Source organism: Lacerta agilis, chromosome 1 (genome assembly GCF_009819535.1).
Source record: "Lacerta agilis isolate rLacAgi1 chromosome 1, rLacAgi1.pri, whole genome shotgun sequence".
Classification (NCBI taxonomy): Eukaryota; Metazoa; Chordata; class Lepidosauria; order Squamata; family Lacertidae; genus Lacerta; species Lacerta agilis.
This window is the reverse complement of record NC_046312.1, coordinates 63,026,217-63,041,802: the sequence shown is the minus strand read 5'-3', so window position 1 is coordinate 63,041,802 and position 15,586 is coordinate 63,026,217. Positions and strand designations below refer to the sequence as shown.

The window sequence follows — 15,586 nt, the reverse complement described above, 5'->3', positions numbered from 1 at the left end:
TGACCCGACCCCTCATTGCGACCACGCGGCGGGCCACCGCCTTATCCAGCAGCTTTCTGGCTCTGTTCACCGCAACCGGGCAACTGCAATCTCGCCAAACACTCCGCTCCAGCAGCGAAGACCAGAAAATGGTCAAATTTGGATAAGCGACCAACAGTCCATCAAAGTCCGAGAATATTTGCCATTGTAGGTCCACGCCTTTCCGATATGCCAAATCATTTTCACCCAATTGCACCACCAAGGCGTCAGGTGGGCCGTGCGCTGCAGCTCTAGCTTGCACTGTAGGGAGGAACTCGTCCCAACGCATCCCCCTCCTAGTCAGCCAAGTGATGTCCACCTGCGCAGGGAGCCCGAGGTTGCGACCCAAGCCGCGGTGAAAGGCCCGGTCTCTGGCCCAGTGCACGATGCTGTGGCCCACTAACCAAATTCGTACGCGATGGCTACCTGGAAGAGGTGACAAGAGAGGTACTGAGAAAACTGTGCAATCAGATTAAGCGTGTAAGTTGAAATAGGCTACCTAAGTGGGCAAGAGGTCACTTGGTGTTACGTAAATAGCCCTTGTATGCTTTAGACTTCCAGCGCCCCAAGTCTTTTATCCTCTCCACTGATAAACCCATGTGCATAGCCGTTGTAGCTGCACCGATACGAAAGGAGTGTGCAGCGAACTTTGCAGGGGGAAGACCACAAGCTGCGACTGCCTTGCGCATCACCCTTGTAAATTGCAGGCGCGTCAGTGTTGAGCCATCGTGATGTATAAGTAGTGGGCCCGGAGAGGGTGGTCTGAGCTGCAGGAAGCGGCGAGTGTCCTTTACTGGACACGGGCCCTTTAGCCCCGTGGCTTGTAGGCGCATCCAAGCTCCGGACCCCTTCTGATCTGTTTTAGACTGTCGAATTAGGATCAAAATTTCTGAAGGAGATATTTTTAGGTCCTCTAGCCTGATACCCCGATTAGTTTGGTCCTCCCATACCACCTCGCCGATTCTGAGAGCTCCGAAGAATGTAATCGAATAGGCCGCAGAAAATAATCGAGCCTCAAATTTTGACCAGCAAATTTTTCTTAACTGCGCATGTATTTGTGACAATATGTCAAATGTGATGGGTTGCCTGTCATCCAATTTTGATGGCTGCAGCCTGCGCCAACCCTCGAGAGCCTTCCTCACCACAAAGTCAGCACAAGGGTCGATCGAGAAAAGTGTTTTGCTAAAGAAAGATATAGCCGCAGACTGGATGTTAAGAGTTCTGGCGGCTCGACCCAGCCTCCACAAGTGTGATAGGTATTGCAAGACCTCCCGCTCGTTCGGGGGTGCGACCGGACCTATGCCCGACGCCTTCGCCCGGAAATTAATAAAATCAGCCCATGCTTTTTTATACGACTTAAGAGTGGAGGGGGCGACTGAAGCAGATACTCCCTTCAGGACGTCACACTCCCAAGGCTCCAGAGGTATTCCGGGAAAGGCTCCGGTAATTGCTGCGCCTCCGGTGCCAATAAGCGGAAGCGGTCCATCTGCAAACGAGATAAAGCGTCCGCAATATCGTTATTTAACCCTGGAATAAATCTGGCGCTGAAGCGGATGTTTAGTTTCAGGCAAGTCAGCACAAAGGAGCGCAGCAGCGCTGAAACCCTAGGAGAGCGTGACGATTGCCTAGAGAGAACACCCACCACGGCCTGGTTGTCAGTCCAAAAGCATACCTGGTGATTCCTAAGTTCGCTGGCCCACAGATGTACTGCCACTACAATTGGAAAAAACTCGAGGAAAGTGAGATCGCGCGTGATCGGTTTGCCCTTCCAGTGCGCTGGCCAAGGTTGGGCGCACCATTTCCCTCGGAAGTAAACGCCAAACCCCAATGAACCTGCCGCGTCGGATTGTACTTGGAAGTCAGTCCTTAGCCTGATTGTATCTTGCCACAGGGAAACCCCATTAAAACCGTCTAGGAATTGCAACCAGTTTTGAAGATCAGCCTTCACCCCTTTATTAAGGCGCACCCTGTGATGAGGTTTTTTGAGGCCGGCGGATAGCCTGGCCAATCTTGCGCAAAAGGGGCGACCTGGGGCAACCACTCGGCAGGCGAAATTCAAATGACCTAATAGGGATTGTATCTGCTTTAGGGTGACTTTCCTCAGTGGAAGGAGCTCCTGTATTAACTTTTTTAGAGCTGTAAGTTTTTCTTGTGGCAATCGGGATGTCTGGGCGATGGTGTCCAACTCTATTCCGAGGTAAGTGATGGTGGAGACAGGGCCCTCGGTCTTATCTTTGGCTAATGGGACGCCCAGTTCCTCGGATAATGATGCAAAAGCCCTTAAAAGGAAGGCGCAATCCCCACTATTGGCGCTAGCCATGAACAGGAAGTCATCCAGGTAATGAGTGACCCCCTCTAGACCGGTTCTGAAGCGCAGAGCCCATTCCAAGAAGGTGCTGAAGGCCTCAAAAGCTGAACAGGCTACTGAGCAGCCCATTGGCATGGCTTTGTCAACAAAGTATGCTTCTTTGAACTTAAAGCCTAGCCACTTGAAGTCCTGAGGGTGAACCGGTAAAAGGCGAAAGGCGGACTCTATGTCGCATTTCGCCAACAAGGCCCCTTTGCCAAATGTGCGAATTAGCTTAATGGCTTGATCAAAAGAAGCATACTTTACTGAGCACAACTCATGGGGAATTCCATCATTGACCGAAAGCCCCTTTGGGTGTGATAGATTGTGTATTAGGCGGTACTCTCCTGGTGCTTTCTTTGGAACTATACCCAGGGGAGATATGTGTAAGTCGTGCAGGGGGGGGACGGAGAATGGACCGGCTATTCTATGTGCCAAAATCTCTTTATTAATTTTCTTTAGCGCGACGTCAGGCATTTCCCTCACAGCCTTTTGATTTAGCGGGTTCCGAGAGGTTGGGGGATGTGCAACTGGGATCCTAAAACCCTGAGAAAACCCTTCCCATAAATACTTAGCTGCTTCCCTATTGGGATAGTTTGAAAGAAGTGATTTTAAGGGGGTGAGTTTTATAGGGGAGAAGGCTAGGTCTAGGGAGGGGTTACTGGCGATTGGAACCTGAGGCCTGGGATGGTCCAGAAGCACTTCTGGTACCTGCGTGGCCGCCACCCCTACCCCCACGAAAGGACTGCTTGCCCTTGTAACAAGAAGTGGAGGGGTGATTGCCCCAGCACCTGTCGCACTGATGGGCGAATTTACAGACGGGTCTTTTACACCACCCCTTATTGTACTCCCAGCATACCTGCAGATGGGCTTCCTTTTTGTATTCCGTCTTTACCGATTTATATGGGTCTGGTTGCTTCTTATCCATGTAAGGGCCTACATGCTCATTCCAGTAATTCTGGTCGACTAGGTCCCAACGCGTGGTAGCCAGGAGTGACGCATTTCTACGAAATGCCTCATCGTATGTTAGAGCCGCCGCTTCCCCCGCCTTAGCCCGCGCTTTTCTTATATGGGACAAATAAGCCAGGAGGTGCATGGCCCTCTTAGGGTAAGCAGCAACAACCACACCCATGAAAATCTGAAATCCATCTAACCAATTTTCGAACGTTCTCTCCACCCTGGGCTCCCTGTACCTCCGCCTCCCGTAAGTCCTCCTCTTTTCTCCCTTGGCGGTGACCTTAACCGGAGGGAGGAGGGTGAAGATATCAACGTAATCCCCATTCAATATTTTTGTTCTCTTCTTATTCGTTAGGTGATTGCCCAGAATCACATCGGATGACACAAAGGTGGAGGTTTTTACTTCCGGTACTAAGGACCCCCCCTTCCACTCCAGAGTGCCGTTAAAGGTTTTCCTATGTGAATTGGCCCTCCTTTCGTGGGCCCACAAAGGAAGACCAACCAATTCTTCACCCTCCCCCCAATAGCCTTCCATAGACGCATCACTATCTGAATCGGAAGACGTACCTGACTCATCCTCGGTCTCCGAGTGCTTACACTTTTTAGCCTTCTTGTGAGCACTCTTCTTAGACCTCTTCCTCCCCTTCCCGTCCTGACCTTGCTCTTGCTGGACCGAGGTCGAGGTCGTTGCCTCCTGAGTAGATGCTGAGGTAGAAGGCCCTGACTGGACGGTTGTAGTTACCGAGCCGCGTTCCTGCAGATTAACCGCAGTTGAAGATCCTGTAAGGGGAGTAGCTGTGAAAGCTGGAGAAGCTGCGGAAGGCTCTGGGCGAACAGCTGTAGCGGAAACTTGCTCCTGCTCCTCCTCCTCCTCGGATGTTTCGGACAGCACTCTCTCCTGGGAAGCGGTCTCTTCGGACTGGGTCTCCCGAAAGCAGCTAGGAACACCTGGGGAAGACTGAACTACAACCGAATTAGATTGGTTAGAAGCAGATTCTGAGGCTGATGCTTGCGACCGGGTTGATACTCCCTGGGATTGCGAGCTGGCTGATTGCGAGGTGCAAATAGGTCATGCTGAAGTAACACATGTTCACAGATGCATACCACCTTTTCTTTACCCTGATTTTACTGGCATGGAAATGCATGCAGTGTTCTTTGTTTACAACAGGGCTTTCTCACCTCCTCCCTATCCCATCATAGCCTGGCATGGCTTCTGAAAAAAAGCTGGTCCTTAAAAAAGATCCTATTCAATCTAAGTCAAAAAAGGAGAGGTGTATTAAATCTATACAACACTGCCAATCTTTGACAATTACTTTCTCCCATGGTATGTAGTTTAAACACTAATGACCCGACTACATTTCTGTCATCTACTACTTTTTTCATGGCTATGGTAGTTCCACTTGCAAAAAAAGAGGTTTTGGTTCTTTTCTTCTTCAAATTGGTGACTTCCCAATATGATCAGCACGTTAAAAGGATTTCCAGAACACTGACTCCCAGCAAATGTCAAGTACAGTACCTGCCATCATAAAATTTTCTGGGAGCTGCCTGGTGCTGTTTCCAAGCCTGAATATAATTCAAATTAGAACTCAAAAGGCAAAGACTGCAATAAGCAACAGGAGCGGATCAGGATATGCATGAGCAGAACCCCATTCCCAACTCCCCGTCCCCAGTAGAGGTGTTCTTTGGGCATTGCAGAGGTGGTTTTGCAAGGTGTTGGGGGCCAAAGCAAGAAGGGGGAAATGGAGAAGCTAATTTAATAGTGGAGCTCACTGAAAGCAATGGGCTTAAGAGTACCTAACTCTGTATCTGAAGAAGTGTGCATGCACATGAAAGCTCATAGCAAGAACAAACTTAGTTGGTCTTTAAGGTGCTACTGGAAGAAAATTTTTAATTTTTTATTCTGTTCTAGACTGTGGCACTGGCCTTGCTTGGGCAATGAGAATGCCTCAACAGAGTTTTACGTTTTCTTTTTAAAAAAATGTAAATAATCTTCATAATGCATCTGTTTGGTAGTAGCATTATTACCAAAGAAAGCAGCAGTGTATTATTTTTCAGTGCTATGATTACAATTGTTCTAAATAATCAGTCACATTGAACATCATTTCATTATTTCCCTAAATGAAAGTGGCATATTTCCTGCGCCTCACATTTTTGGCTGCTTCTCCATGCTAAAATCCTGATCTCTTTCTTGAACTGCTATTAAGTTATGGCTTAATGTGGTATCTGTTCTGTGTAATCTCCCCCCACTTCCCCCCAACTGTTTAAAAAACATCCAGGGTTGATGGTGATGAATCACTCAGTTTTCATATTTTATGCTGATGTTTGCTAACTTGACTCTGGGTTCCCTAGAAAAAGCTTAGTACATCTTTATTAACCTGGGGCTCTAGTTTATCCATCTTACGAACAATGCTAGTGCAACAAAATAAAGGTTGTGGAAGGAAGTAATTCAAGGATTCGTACTTTTCAGATATCTTTTTGTGATTTTTGAAAAACAAGGTTGTCATGATTCTTCAGAGCGGCTCTGTTTTTCATCACACATTTTATTATATAAGATATACATTTAAATAGCCTTGGACATACTATATACTATTATGCTCAATCATTTTACATTTCTTCTGTCCCAAGGATCAAGGATTTCCTGGTCTTCTAAACAGAGAAATATATAATGCTTGCTTAACATTTTTGGGGTATTTTTTGTTTCTCGGTTGTGAATGCATCTTTTTTTAGCACTTGAAACAAGGTGTTCAAACTGTTTGAATTGGCAGTTGTGTTTTATACTGCTCTAGGCTGTTGTGGGCTGTCGCAGTACAATCCAGGCTGTGGGTCGTATCAAAATAATACATACTCCGAGTAGACTAATTGAAACCAATGGACTTAAATTTATTACAGTGTATCAATGGGTCTAATTCTGAGTAGGACTTAGTTGGCTACAAACTATTTATGCTGTTGCTGTTGCAAATATAGTTTTTTGTCTTTTATTATTTTTTAAAATAACGTCTTGCTTGTAAGCCACCCAGGAAATTTTTATTGAAGGGCAACTTTATAGGTAATACTAAATAGTAATAATAATAATATATTCATCCATACTTACATAATGCACAAAGACACATGGATGTTCTTTTACTTAGGAACAGCAGTGGAAATTTTATTGAATACATACATCTTGGGGTCCTCCTGTGGTGCTATGGTTTAGTGTATGTGGCTATTAACCAAAAGGTTGGTGGTTTGAGCCCACCCAGGGATGGCTGTGGGCAGGATTCCTGCATTGCAGGGAGTTGCATTAGATGACCCTCAGGGTCCCTCCCAACTTTACAATTCTATGATTCTATAATATTTGTTTTTTTTCCCTTAAAGACTGACTGATGAGGATAAAATCTACAGTTTCTTATTGCTCTGTAGATTAGAGAATCCATTTTTTATTCATGCCTCTTTCCTTTTCCATGTTGTTTGTGCTGGGTCATTATAATAGGATGTGATATTTGGAGAGGGTTCCTTGGATTATACCAGGGGTGGAGCATTTTAGGCCTAGGAGGTGAATGGGACCTTCTAGCCCTCAGGACTCTATACAGGACATTCGCCCACTGGCCATGACCCTCAACAGCCATGCTCTGCATCTGCCACTACATATGGCTGGAATGTCCCCTTGAAATGTGATAATAATTCTTGCTTGCCTGGAAGGAGGATATATAGTGGTGTGTGTGTGTGTGTGTGTGTGTGTGTGTGTGTGTGCGTGTGTCTAACCACATTCACTTTGACCGCTCCCACAACTGACATGCATTCCCCAGAAGTTTGCCCATGGGCAAGTAACCTAGCTTCAAGGTAAAGAAGAGTTCTGAGCACAAATGGTCCCCCCCCCAAAAAAGATCTCCATCTATGCCAGTAATTTCCATTCTGTGTGCTGTGCCATAATAAACATACTACCTGAGGCTACAGTCCTTAAAACATACTTACTAGAGAGAAAGACACAATGAAATATACTTCTAAACAAGCAGGCATAGGATTGTCGCACATATTTTCAGTCTTGCACAGTTACCTGGGAGTAAGTTCCATTGAATTTCCATTTAGGAAGCACACTGAGATCAATGACTTATGCAGAAGTCAAGGGATGTGTGTCGTGTAATTCTTAACTCTTACACGACTTAAAAGTAAATGTTTTTCTTCAAGTGTAAGACTAAAATGGTTCTCCAGTTTCATTTTAGGATAAAATTGTTTGTCTCAGCTATCAGAAGTTTGGTAAATACAGGTTTATATTTATAGAAAGTTAAATGTTGCAGGATGAAGTTCACTTATTTTTAGCCTTAAATTGAAAGTCCTAAATACTTCATGGGAAATGTTTGGGTTGCATCCTTGCTGCACAGAGGGGGATCATTGATTTCCACAAGGTAACGATTTCCTTGTTTGTTGATTTTACTAAAGGTTAAGCTACAGTACATCTTCCAAGCTGATATGTGGGTTAAATAGTTAGGACTCTGATTTGTAATCCTATCCTGTGGCTGCACCACTGCTGTTCTTGTAAATGTCATCACTTTCTCAGTCCTATCTGGTTATATCTGAGTCATGAGGTGCTGACAAAAACCCACTGCACTTAATGTGAAACCTGAGGCATTTTGCTCATTCCAAAGATATTAGCAATAGCCAACTTGGCATTTTACTGATAAATAACTTGCACATATCTACTGCATTAACTTTTGCTTCTCTGTGTTCCCCCACCCCTATCTGTACTATTTTTTTTTTAAGTAATCAAAATTTAAAGCACTACTAGGCAAATCTTATGCTCTGTCTTTGAAACCTATGTTTGAAACAGAATCACTAAGTTTCCATTACGTTTCCTTGGTCTATTTAGTTGTTTTCGGATTGAATGAAGGTGTGTCGCTAATACTTCATCAACAGAGTATAGTTAATTTCCTACCTTTAGCCTCTCTTTATTTTCAGCCATGCAACAGGATATGAAAGTGATAACCATGCAGGCCCTATGTTATACAGCTGTGGGGCCCAGTATAGAATACACACCCATGGAGTCTTTAGAGGAATACAGGTAAGTACAGTATATTTCAGAAAATGTACAATTCTAAATGGATATCCAGGATGTCATTGGAAACTGCTGCTTTTAAGTTAAGAACTGGATTGGGCCAGTGGTTTCAGATGCCCATAGGGAGCTCGCCAGCAGGAGCTGAGCATGACAGGATTCTCTCCCTTCCTTTTTTTTTTTTTTTTTAATAAACTTTATTCTTTTAAAAAAACATACATACATAAAACAAATATCACAACATACAACAAAACATACTATAGATACAACAAAGCACCACTTAGACGAAGAAAAGAAAAGGAAGAAAAGAAAAAAGGGAAGAATAAGGATAGAAAAAGAGAAAAAAATAAAATAAAAAGAAAGATATAATTATTTACATTCTTATCAAACATAATAATCCGATACAAACATCAAAAACAAAAAATTATAACATAATTTCCACAAATTAAAACATTTCGATGTTAAATAAAAAGACTTCCAACTAAACTCGCTGTTTCTGCTGTTCATTGTCTATATTTATCGCACAGTTGTAAATTTTTCTTTTTGTTCTTTTTTGTCTCTTTATTACCTCTTACTTGATTTATCATCTGGTTCAGTCTATTTCTGCTATTAAGGAGCTCCTAATACCATTATTCTCCAGGTATTCCTCAAATAGCTTCCATTCAATTTGGACTTTTTGTTTAGTCTGCTCTCTTACCCTTCCAGTGTTTATCGCTAACTCAAAGTATTCTAACATCAAGTTTTGCCACTCCATCATATTTGGTAAAGTCTTATTCTTCCAATTCCTGGCTACTAATATTCTGGCCGCTGTTATTCCATATAGTATTAGTGTTCTTTTTGGTTTTTTTATCTCATCTGGCACTATGCTTAGCAAAAATAATTCCGGTTTTTTCTTAAACGTACATTTCAGTAATTTTTTCAATTCTTCATAAACATTATTCCAGAATATACTAGCCTCTTGGCAATTCCACCACATGTGCATATATGATCCACACTCTTTATCGCACCTCCAGCATAAATGTGATCTATTTTTATACATTTTGGCTAGTTTATCCGGTGTATAGTGCCATCTATACATCATCTTAAGGGTATTTTCCCTCAAAGAATAACAGGCCGTGAATTTTATATCTACTTGCCAAAGCCTTTCCCATTGATCCATCAATATGTTGTGGCCTAAGTCTTGGGCCCATTTAACCATTACCGATTTCACCTGTTCTTCTTTAAGGTCCCACTCTAGTAATAGCTTATACATACGTGAGATGTATTTGCCTTTATTTTGTATTAATTCTTTTTCAAATTTTGAGTTCTCTTTTGCAATGCCCAATTTTCTATCCATTTTAAATCTTTGTTGGATCTGGAAATATTGTAGCCAGTCATTCAGATATTCCTTTACCTCTTCATATTTTTTTAGAGACCATTCCTCTTGTTGTTTTTCTAGTAGTATTTGATATGTGGCCCACCTCCCCTCCATATTTGTTTTTTTAACTGTAATAATTTCCACCGGTGAGGTCCACAGGGGTATTTTTGGTTCTAAAATTCCTTTATATTTTGACCAAATGTTATATAAGGATTTCCTTATAAGATGGTTTAAGAACCCCTTGTGGACCTTAACCTTATCATATAACAAATAGGAGTGCCAGCTGAATCGATTCTCTGCTCCCTCCAAGTCCAAGATCTCTGGGTTCTCCAATGTAATCCACTCTTTTATCCATAATAGCCCTGCTGCTGCATGGTACAATTCTAGGTTGGGCAATGCAAAACCTCCCCTCTCTTTACAATCAGTCAATAGTTGGTACTTTATACGGGGTTTTTTCCCGTTCCAAATAAATTTCGTCAATTCTTTTTTCCAGTCCTTAAAGCATTTCATGCCCCCTAGAATTGGAATGGATTGAAATAGGAATATCATTTTCGGCAATATATTCATTTTGACAACGGAAACTCTTCCCCATAATGATAAATGCAACCTGTTCCATATTTCCATATTTTTCTTAATGTCTTTCCAGGTTTTTACGTAATTATCTTCGTATAAATTAATGCTTTTAGGGGTTAACCAAATCCCCAAATATTTTACTTTATTTTTAATCTCCAATCCTGTTATTTGTTGTAATTCCCTTTTCTCTTTTAACTCTAAATTTTTGGTTAATAATGATGTTTTTTGATAATTTATTTTTAATCCTGCTAATTCTCCGTATTCTTTGATAGTCTCCAGAGCTGCTGGTATACTCTCTAACGGGTCTTGGGTTGTTATTATGATATCATCGGCGAAAGCTCGCACTTTATAAGAATTCTTACCTAGTGTTATTCCTTTTATTTTCTTATTATTTCTAATGTTTTGTAGGAGAATTTCTATTGTCAAGACAAACAGTAAAGGTGAAAGGGGACATCCCTGTCTTGTTCCTTTGGAAATTAAAAAGCTTTCCGTCAGATTCCCATTTATTATAAGTCTCGCCTTTTGGTGATTGTATATTGCCTCAATTGCCTTTTGCATTCTTCCCTCTATGCCAATTGTTTCCACTTGTTTTTTCATAAACTCCCATGAGACATTGTCGAATGCTTTTTCTGCATCCAACAATAGTAAGGCCACCTTTTTATCAATTTTAAATTCCAGATGTTCTATTATATCTACGATATTCCTTGTATTATTATACAGTTGTCTCCCGGGTATAAAGCCCGCTTGGTTGGGGTGTATCACTTTTTTGGCCAGTTCTTTTAATCTGTTTGCTATTATTCCAGCGAAGATTTTATAATCGCTGTTTAACAGGGAAATTGGTCTATAGTTTGACATTTTTTCCTTATCTGTATCAGGTTTTTGCAGGAGTGTGACATATGCTTCTTTCCAAGAATCCGGAATTTCTGTTTTTTCTAATGCATGATTCATTATTTCCAGTAAAGGGGCTACCAAAATGTCTTCTAATCTTTTATAATATTCTATTGGTAGGCCATCTGGCCCTGGGGTTTTCCCTGATTTACTCCTTTTGATTGAGTTTTTTATTTCTTGTATTGTTATAGGGGTATCTAGTTCTTTCACTTCTTCTTTTATATTAATTCCAATTTTATATTTTTCCAAATATTGCTTTATCTCCTCTTTGTTTTCATCTTTTTTATTATATAATTGTTCATAATATTGGACAAATTTTTCCATTATTATTTGTGGATCATCAATAGTTGTTTCCCCTACTTTTATTCTATTTATTAATTTTTCATTTCTCTTTTTTTTCAATTGCCAGGCCAAATATTTGCCCGGTTTATTTGCAAATTCAAAGTTGTTTTGTTTCCAAATCCTTAAATTCCAATCTATTTCTTGTTCTATTTTGATTTTGTATTTTGTTTTTAACATATTAATTTGAGTTTTTAAATTTGGTTTTTTTGGATTTTTATGTAGCTCTTTTTCTTTTTTCTCTAGTTCTTCTAGAATTCCCCTTTTCGCTTTTTCTCTTTCTCTTTTTTGTATGGCATTTTGTTTAATAAAATATCCTCTAATTACTGCCTTACTGGTGTCCCATATTGTTTTTATATCTGAATCTTTTTTGTTATTTAGTTTGAAGAATTCTTGTAATGCTCTTTTTGCGCCATTTATTACTTTTTCATCATATAACAATGAGGTGTTCAATTTCCATCTTTTAATACCTGACTTCCATTCCGAATTTAAATGTAGTAATATCTGGTTGTGATCTGATATTGTTCTAGGTAATATTTTGACTTCCTGGACTCTACTTAATAGTTCAGAAGAGAGCCAAATGGCATCTATTCTGCTTGCCATATTTTTTGAATCCGAAAAGAATGTATATTCTCTTTCGGCCTCATTCTTGAATCTCCAGGCGTCTTTTAAATTTAAATTTTCTATCATATTAAAGAACGATATCGGTAATTTCCCCTTTTTATTTTCCTTTCTACTTCCTGTTCTATCTATTTTCGGATCAATTACTCCATTTAAATCCCCTAAAATTACCATTTTACTTTCAACATATTCCAGCAATTTTGTTTCAACCTTTTTAAAGAACTCTGCTTTTTTAGTGTTTGGCGCATATATTCCTATTATATGTATTGTTTCTCCAAAATAATTTATTTTTAATACAATTATTCTACCTTCCGGATCTGAAAATATTAATTGTGGTTCTAAACTTGTTCTTACATATATCACTACTCCTTTTTTTTAACTTCATCTGCAGCTACAAATTCTTGTCCTAGTTTTGGGTTTATCAGCAGTCTTTTATGCTCTTTTTTAATATGCGTTTCCTGAAGACATACAATATCATTCCTTTGTTTTAATAATATGTGAAATATTTTATTTCTTTTATTTTTACTGTTTAATCCATTCACATTCCAAGAGGAGATTTTGAGATTCATTTATTTATTTATTCAAATAAAATCTGTTGATTTTTTAAGAGAGAAACGGAATAAATAATATATTTTATTATTTATTCACTATCAGAGTTGCTGTCTTGGCGTGAAGTTTTCTGGTTAGGATTTCCTTTTAGTTGTTGTTTTTTTACTCCCAATTCATCTTTATACTTTCTAAAGAAGATATCTGCATCCACCGGATTATCAAACCTCCTTCTTCTACCTTTAAAGTGGAAGGATAATCCCTCTGGATATTCCCATTTAAAAAATATGGAGTTGGCTTTGAGAGGTTTTGTTAGAAATTGGTATTTATCCCTCTTTCTCAAGAGACGTGGAGGAACTTCCTTCAGGATTACAATTTCTTCCTCATCTATCATAAGTTTCTTTTGTCTCCTAGTTTGTAAAACCCTGTTTTTCCATTTATTTGAGGTGAATGTTATTAAACAATCTCCTGGCCATTGATTTTCTTTTGCTTTTTTCGAATTAACTCTGAATAAGCTTTCAGTATTGTCTGCTAATTGTTCTTCTTCCACTTCTAACCAGGTAGCTATTTCTTTAGTTAAGGCCCCTTGTAGGTTTTCATCCAACCTCTCAGGGACACCTCTCAGTCTTAGGGTCTTCTCCTTGGACTGCATCTGTAACATAGACATCGCGTCCCAAGTAGCCTCTTGTGTTATTTTAAATTCTTCCCTTTCTTTATCTGCCTTTTCCCCCTCTTTTTTATAATGCTTTATTTCCTTAGAGGCTTTTTTGATGATCTCTTCTAATTGTTGTGTTTTGGTTTCCCCTTCCTCTATTTTTTTTGCCAATTCCTTATTTTCTTCTGAGAGCGCATTTATTTGTGCTCTCATCTCAACAATTGATTTTGTATTGTCTTCCACCTTTATGTTCATTGCGTCTAATTTTTCCTCAATTCCATTCATTTTGTTATTCATGTCTCTTTTCAATTCAGTAAACTCTTTTCTCATTTCGCCTATATCTCCTTTCAGGCTTAAAATTAGTTCTTTCACTTCCATGTCTATGTCTTGGCCTGAGTTCCTTCTACTCTGCTGATTATAAATCACACTTTGATTATATTTCTTATTTGTTGACATAATAATATCACCTTTTCAAATATTCTCAGCCAAGATTTCACTACAGTTTGCCCCTTATTTCTTTTCAATCCTTGGTTTTATTTTACTAGTCTTCAATTATATTTTTAAATCCAGCCACTAGGGGTCACAGTTTTCCTTTATAGGGGTGTTATTACAGTTCAGGCCTCTGGTGTCGCTGTCCTCCTTTCTTAAAGTTCCAGGTCGAGTTGCAGTGTCAAAAGTGGCCACTGGTGTCGCTGTCCTCACTTTTTGGATTTCCAAGTCAGATTGTAGTGTTCAAGTTGACCACTGGTGTCGCTGTCTTCTTTCCTCACAATCCTTCTATCTGCGGTCCTTCTTCCGTTAATTTTGTTCTTACTTTTTGTTCTTTACTTGTATCCTTCCTTCCTCAATTCCCAATTAAGTTTTTAGAAGTCCACGCCTCCTCACCATCCACGCTCCTCCATTTTCTTTCCAAAGTTCCCTTCCCGCCAGGCAGCAACCAAACAACAGCAGATCAGCAGCTCATAACGGCAGTTCAGCAGCTCAACAACTTATTTAATTCTCCGGTATGTTCTTTTCCAATTACCTCCTCTTCCCCCTCAGAGTTTCATCAAATAAACAGCGCGGAGAAGTTCGCCTAGTACATCAGGAAATCGTATTGTCTATAATAAATTCAGGTGTCCTTACTCCCTTTTATCCCCCCTTTTCTGGTTGGAGTCCGGGGGGAGGGTTTGTAGCAGTACAGTTCTTAAATTTTAAAAGCAATTTCTCTGAACCTCTTAATTTCTGTGCTAGGTTCTTAACAGCGAGGTTAATTTCCTCTGTTCTTCCGTCTCAACCCCCTTATTTCTACTCTTATTTTCCTAGATGGCTGGGTTTATTTTAAATTGTCCTTCTTTAATGCCAGCTAGGTTGTTCTGGGGTGACAAAAATAGGAAATTTTACCGCTGACCACCTTCCCGGTAACGAGGCTTCTTGCTGGTAGGTGTTGTACCCACACGTCCAAGTCCCCCGCTCTCTCGTCGCAACGACTTAGAATTCGGAGGTCTCGTCCGACGCCGCTGGGTGCTCTGACTCAGGGTCACTCCCTGGGTCTTTATTGGGGGTCGTGCAGCCTTCACGGAGCCCCGAAAACCTCTCCAGCAAGCGCTCCCCTCTAGAGTTATAGCGGAGCTCTAGCGGAGCGCGTCCATCCTGGTGCGCGGTAAAACCGGAAGTCCCGTGACCTTATGACTCTCGACAGCTTCACCCTTGTCCTTTTCAGGATTCTCTCCCTTCCTGTGGTTTCCAGCAACTGGCATTCGGAATAATTACTGCATCTGACCATGGAGGCAGCCATCATGGCTAGTAGCCACTGATATACTTTATCCCCCATGAATTTGCCGAATCCCCATTTAAACCCACCTAAGTTGGTGGCCACCACTGCCTCCTGTGAGAGTGGGTTCCATGCTTTTAACTATGTGCTGTGTGAAGAGCTTTCTTTTGCCCGCCTTGAATTCTCCAACATTCAGCTTCATTGGAGGTCCATGAGTTCTAGTGCTTTGAGAGGGAGAAAAACTTTTATCTATCTACTTTCTCTATGCCATGCATTATTATTTTTTTTACACTTCTATACAGGATCTTTTCTCCACTGTTCTACTGCATCAGTAATAAACTCAGTGAGAAACCATTGGCTGACTTAAAGAAAAAGAAACAACAGAAATTATTTCCATTAGAACAAGCTACAATATTCCTCTAAATGGGGAACTTCAAAGTGGCATTGCACTTTCCTAAATATTAGATCTGGCATGTCAGATGACATCTGATTATTTACTGAAGGCC

The 15,586-nt window shown here is 40.7% G+C and overlaps 1 protein-coding gene across 1 annotated transcript in view; it reads left to right on the top strand.

Annotated features, from left to right (window-relative positions):
* The window catches only part of WT1 (WT1 transcription factor), a 63,794-nt gene that overhangs the window by 32,671 nt on the left and 15,537 nt on the right, over positions 1-15,586 (top strand). The window contains 1 exon segment of the mRNA XM_033151565.1: positions 8,255-8,357. Within this exon segment, the coding sequence (XP_033007456.1) occupies positions 8,255-8,357 (103 nt within the window).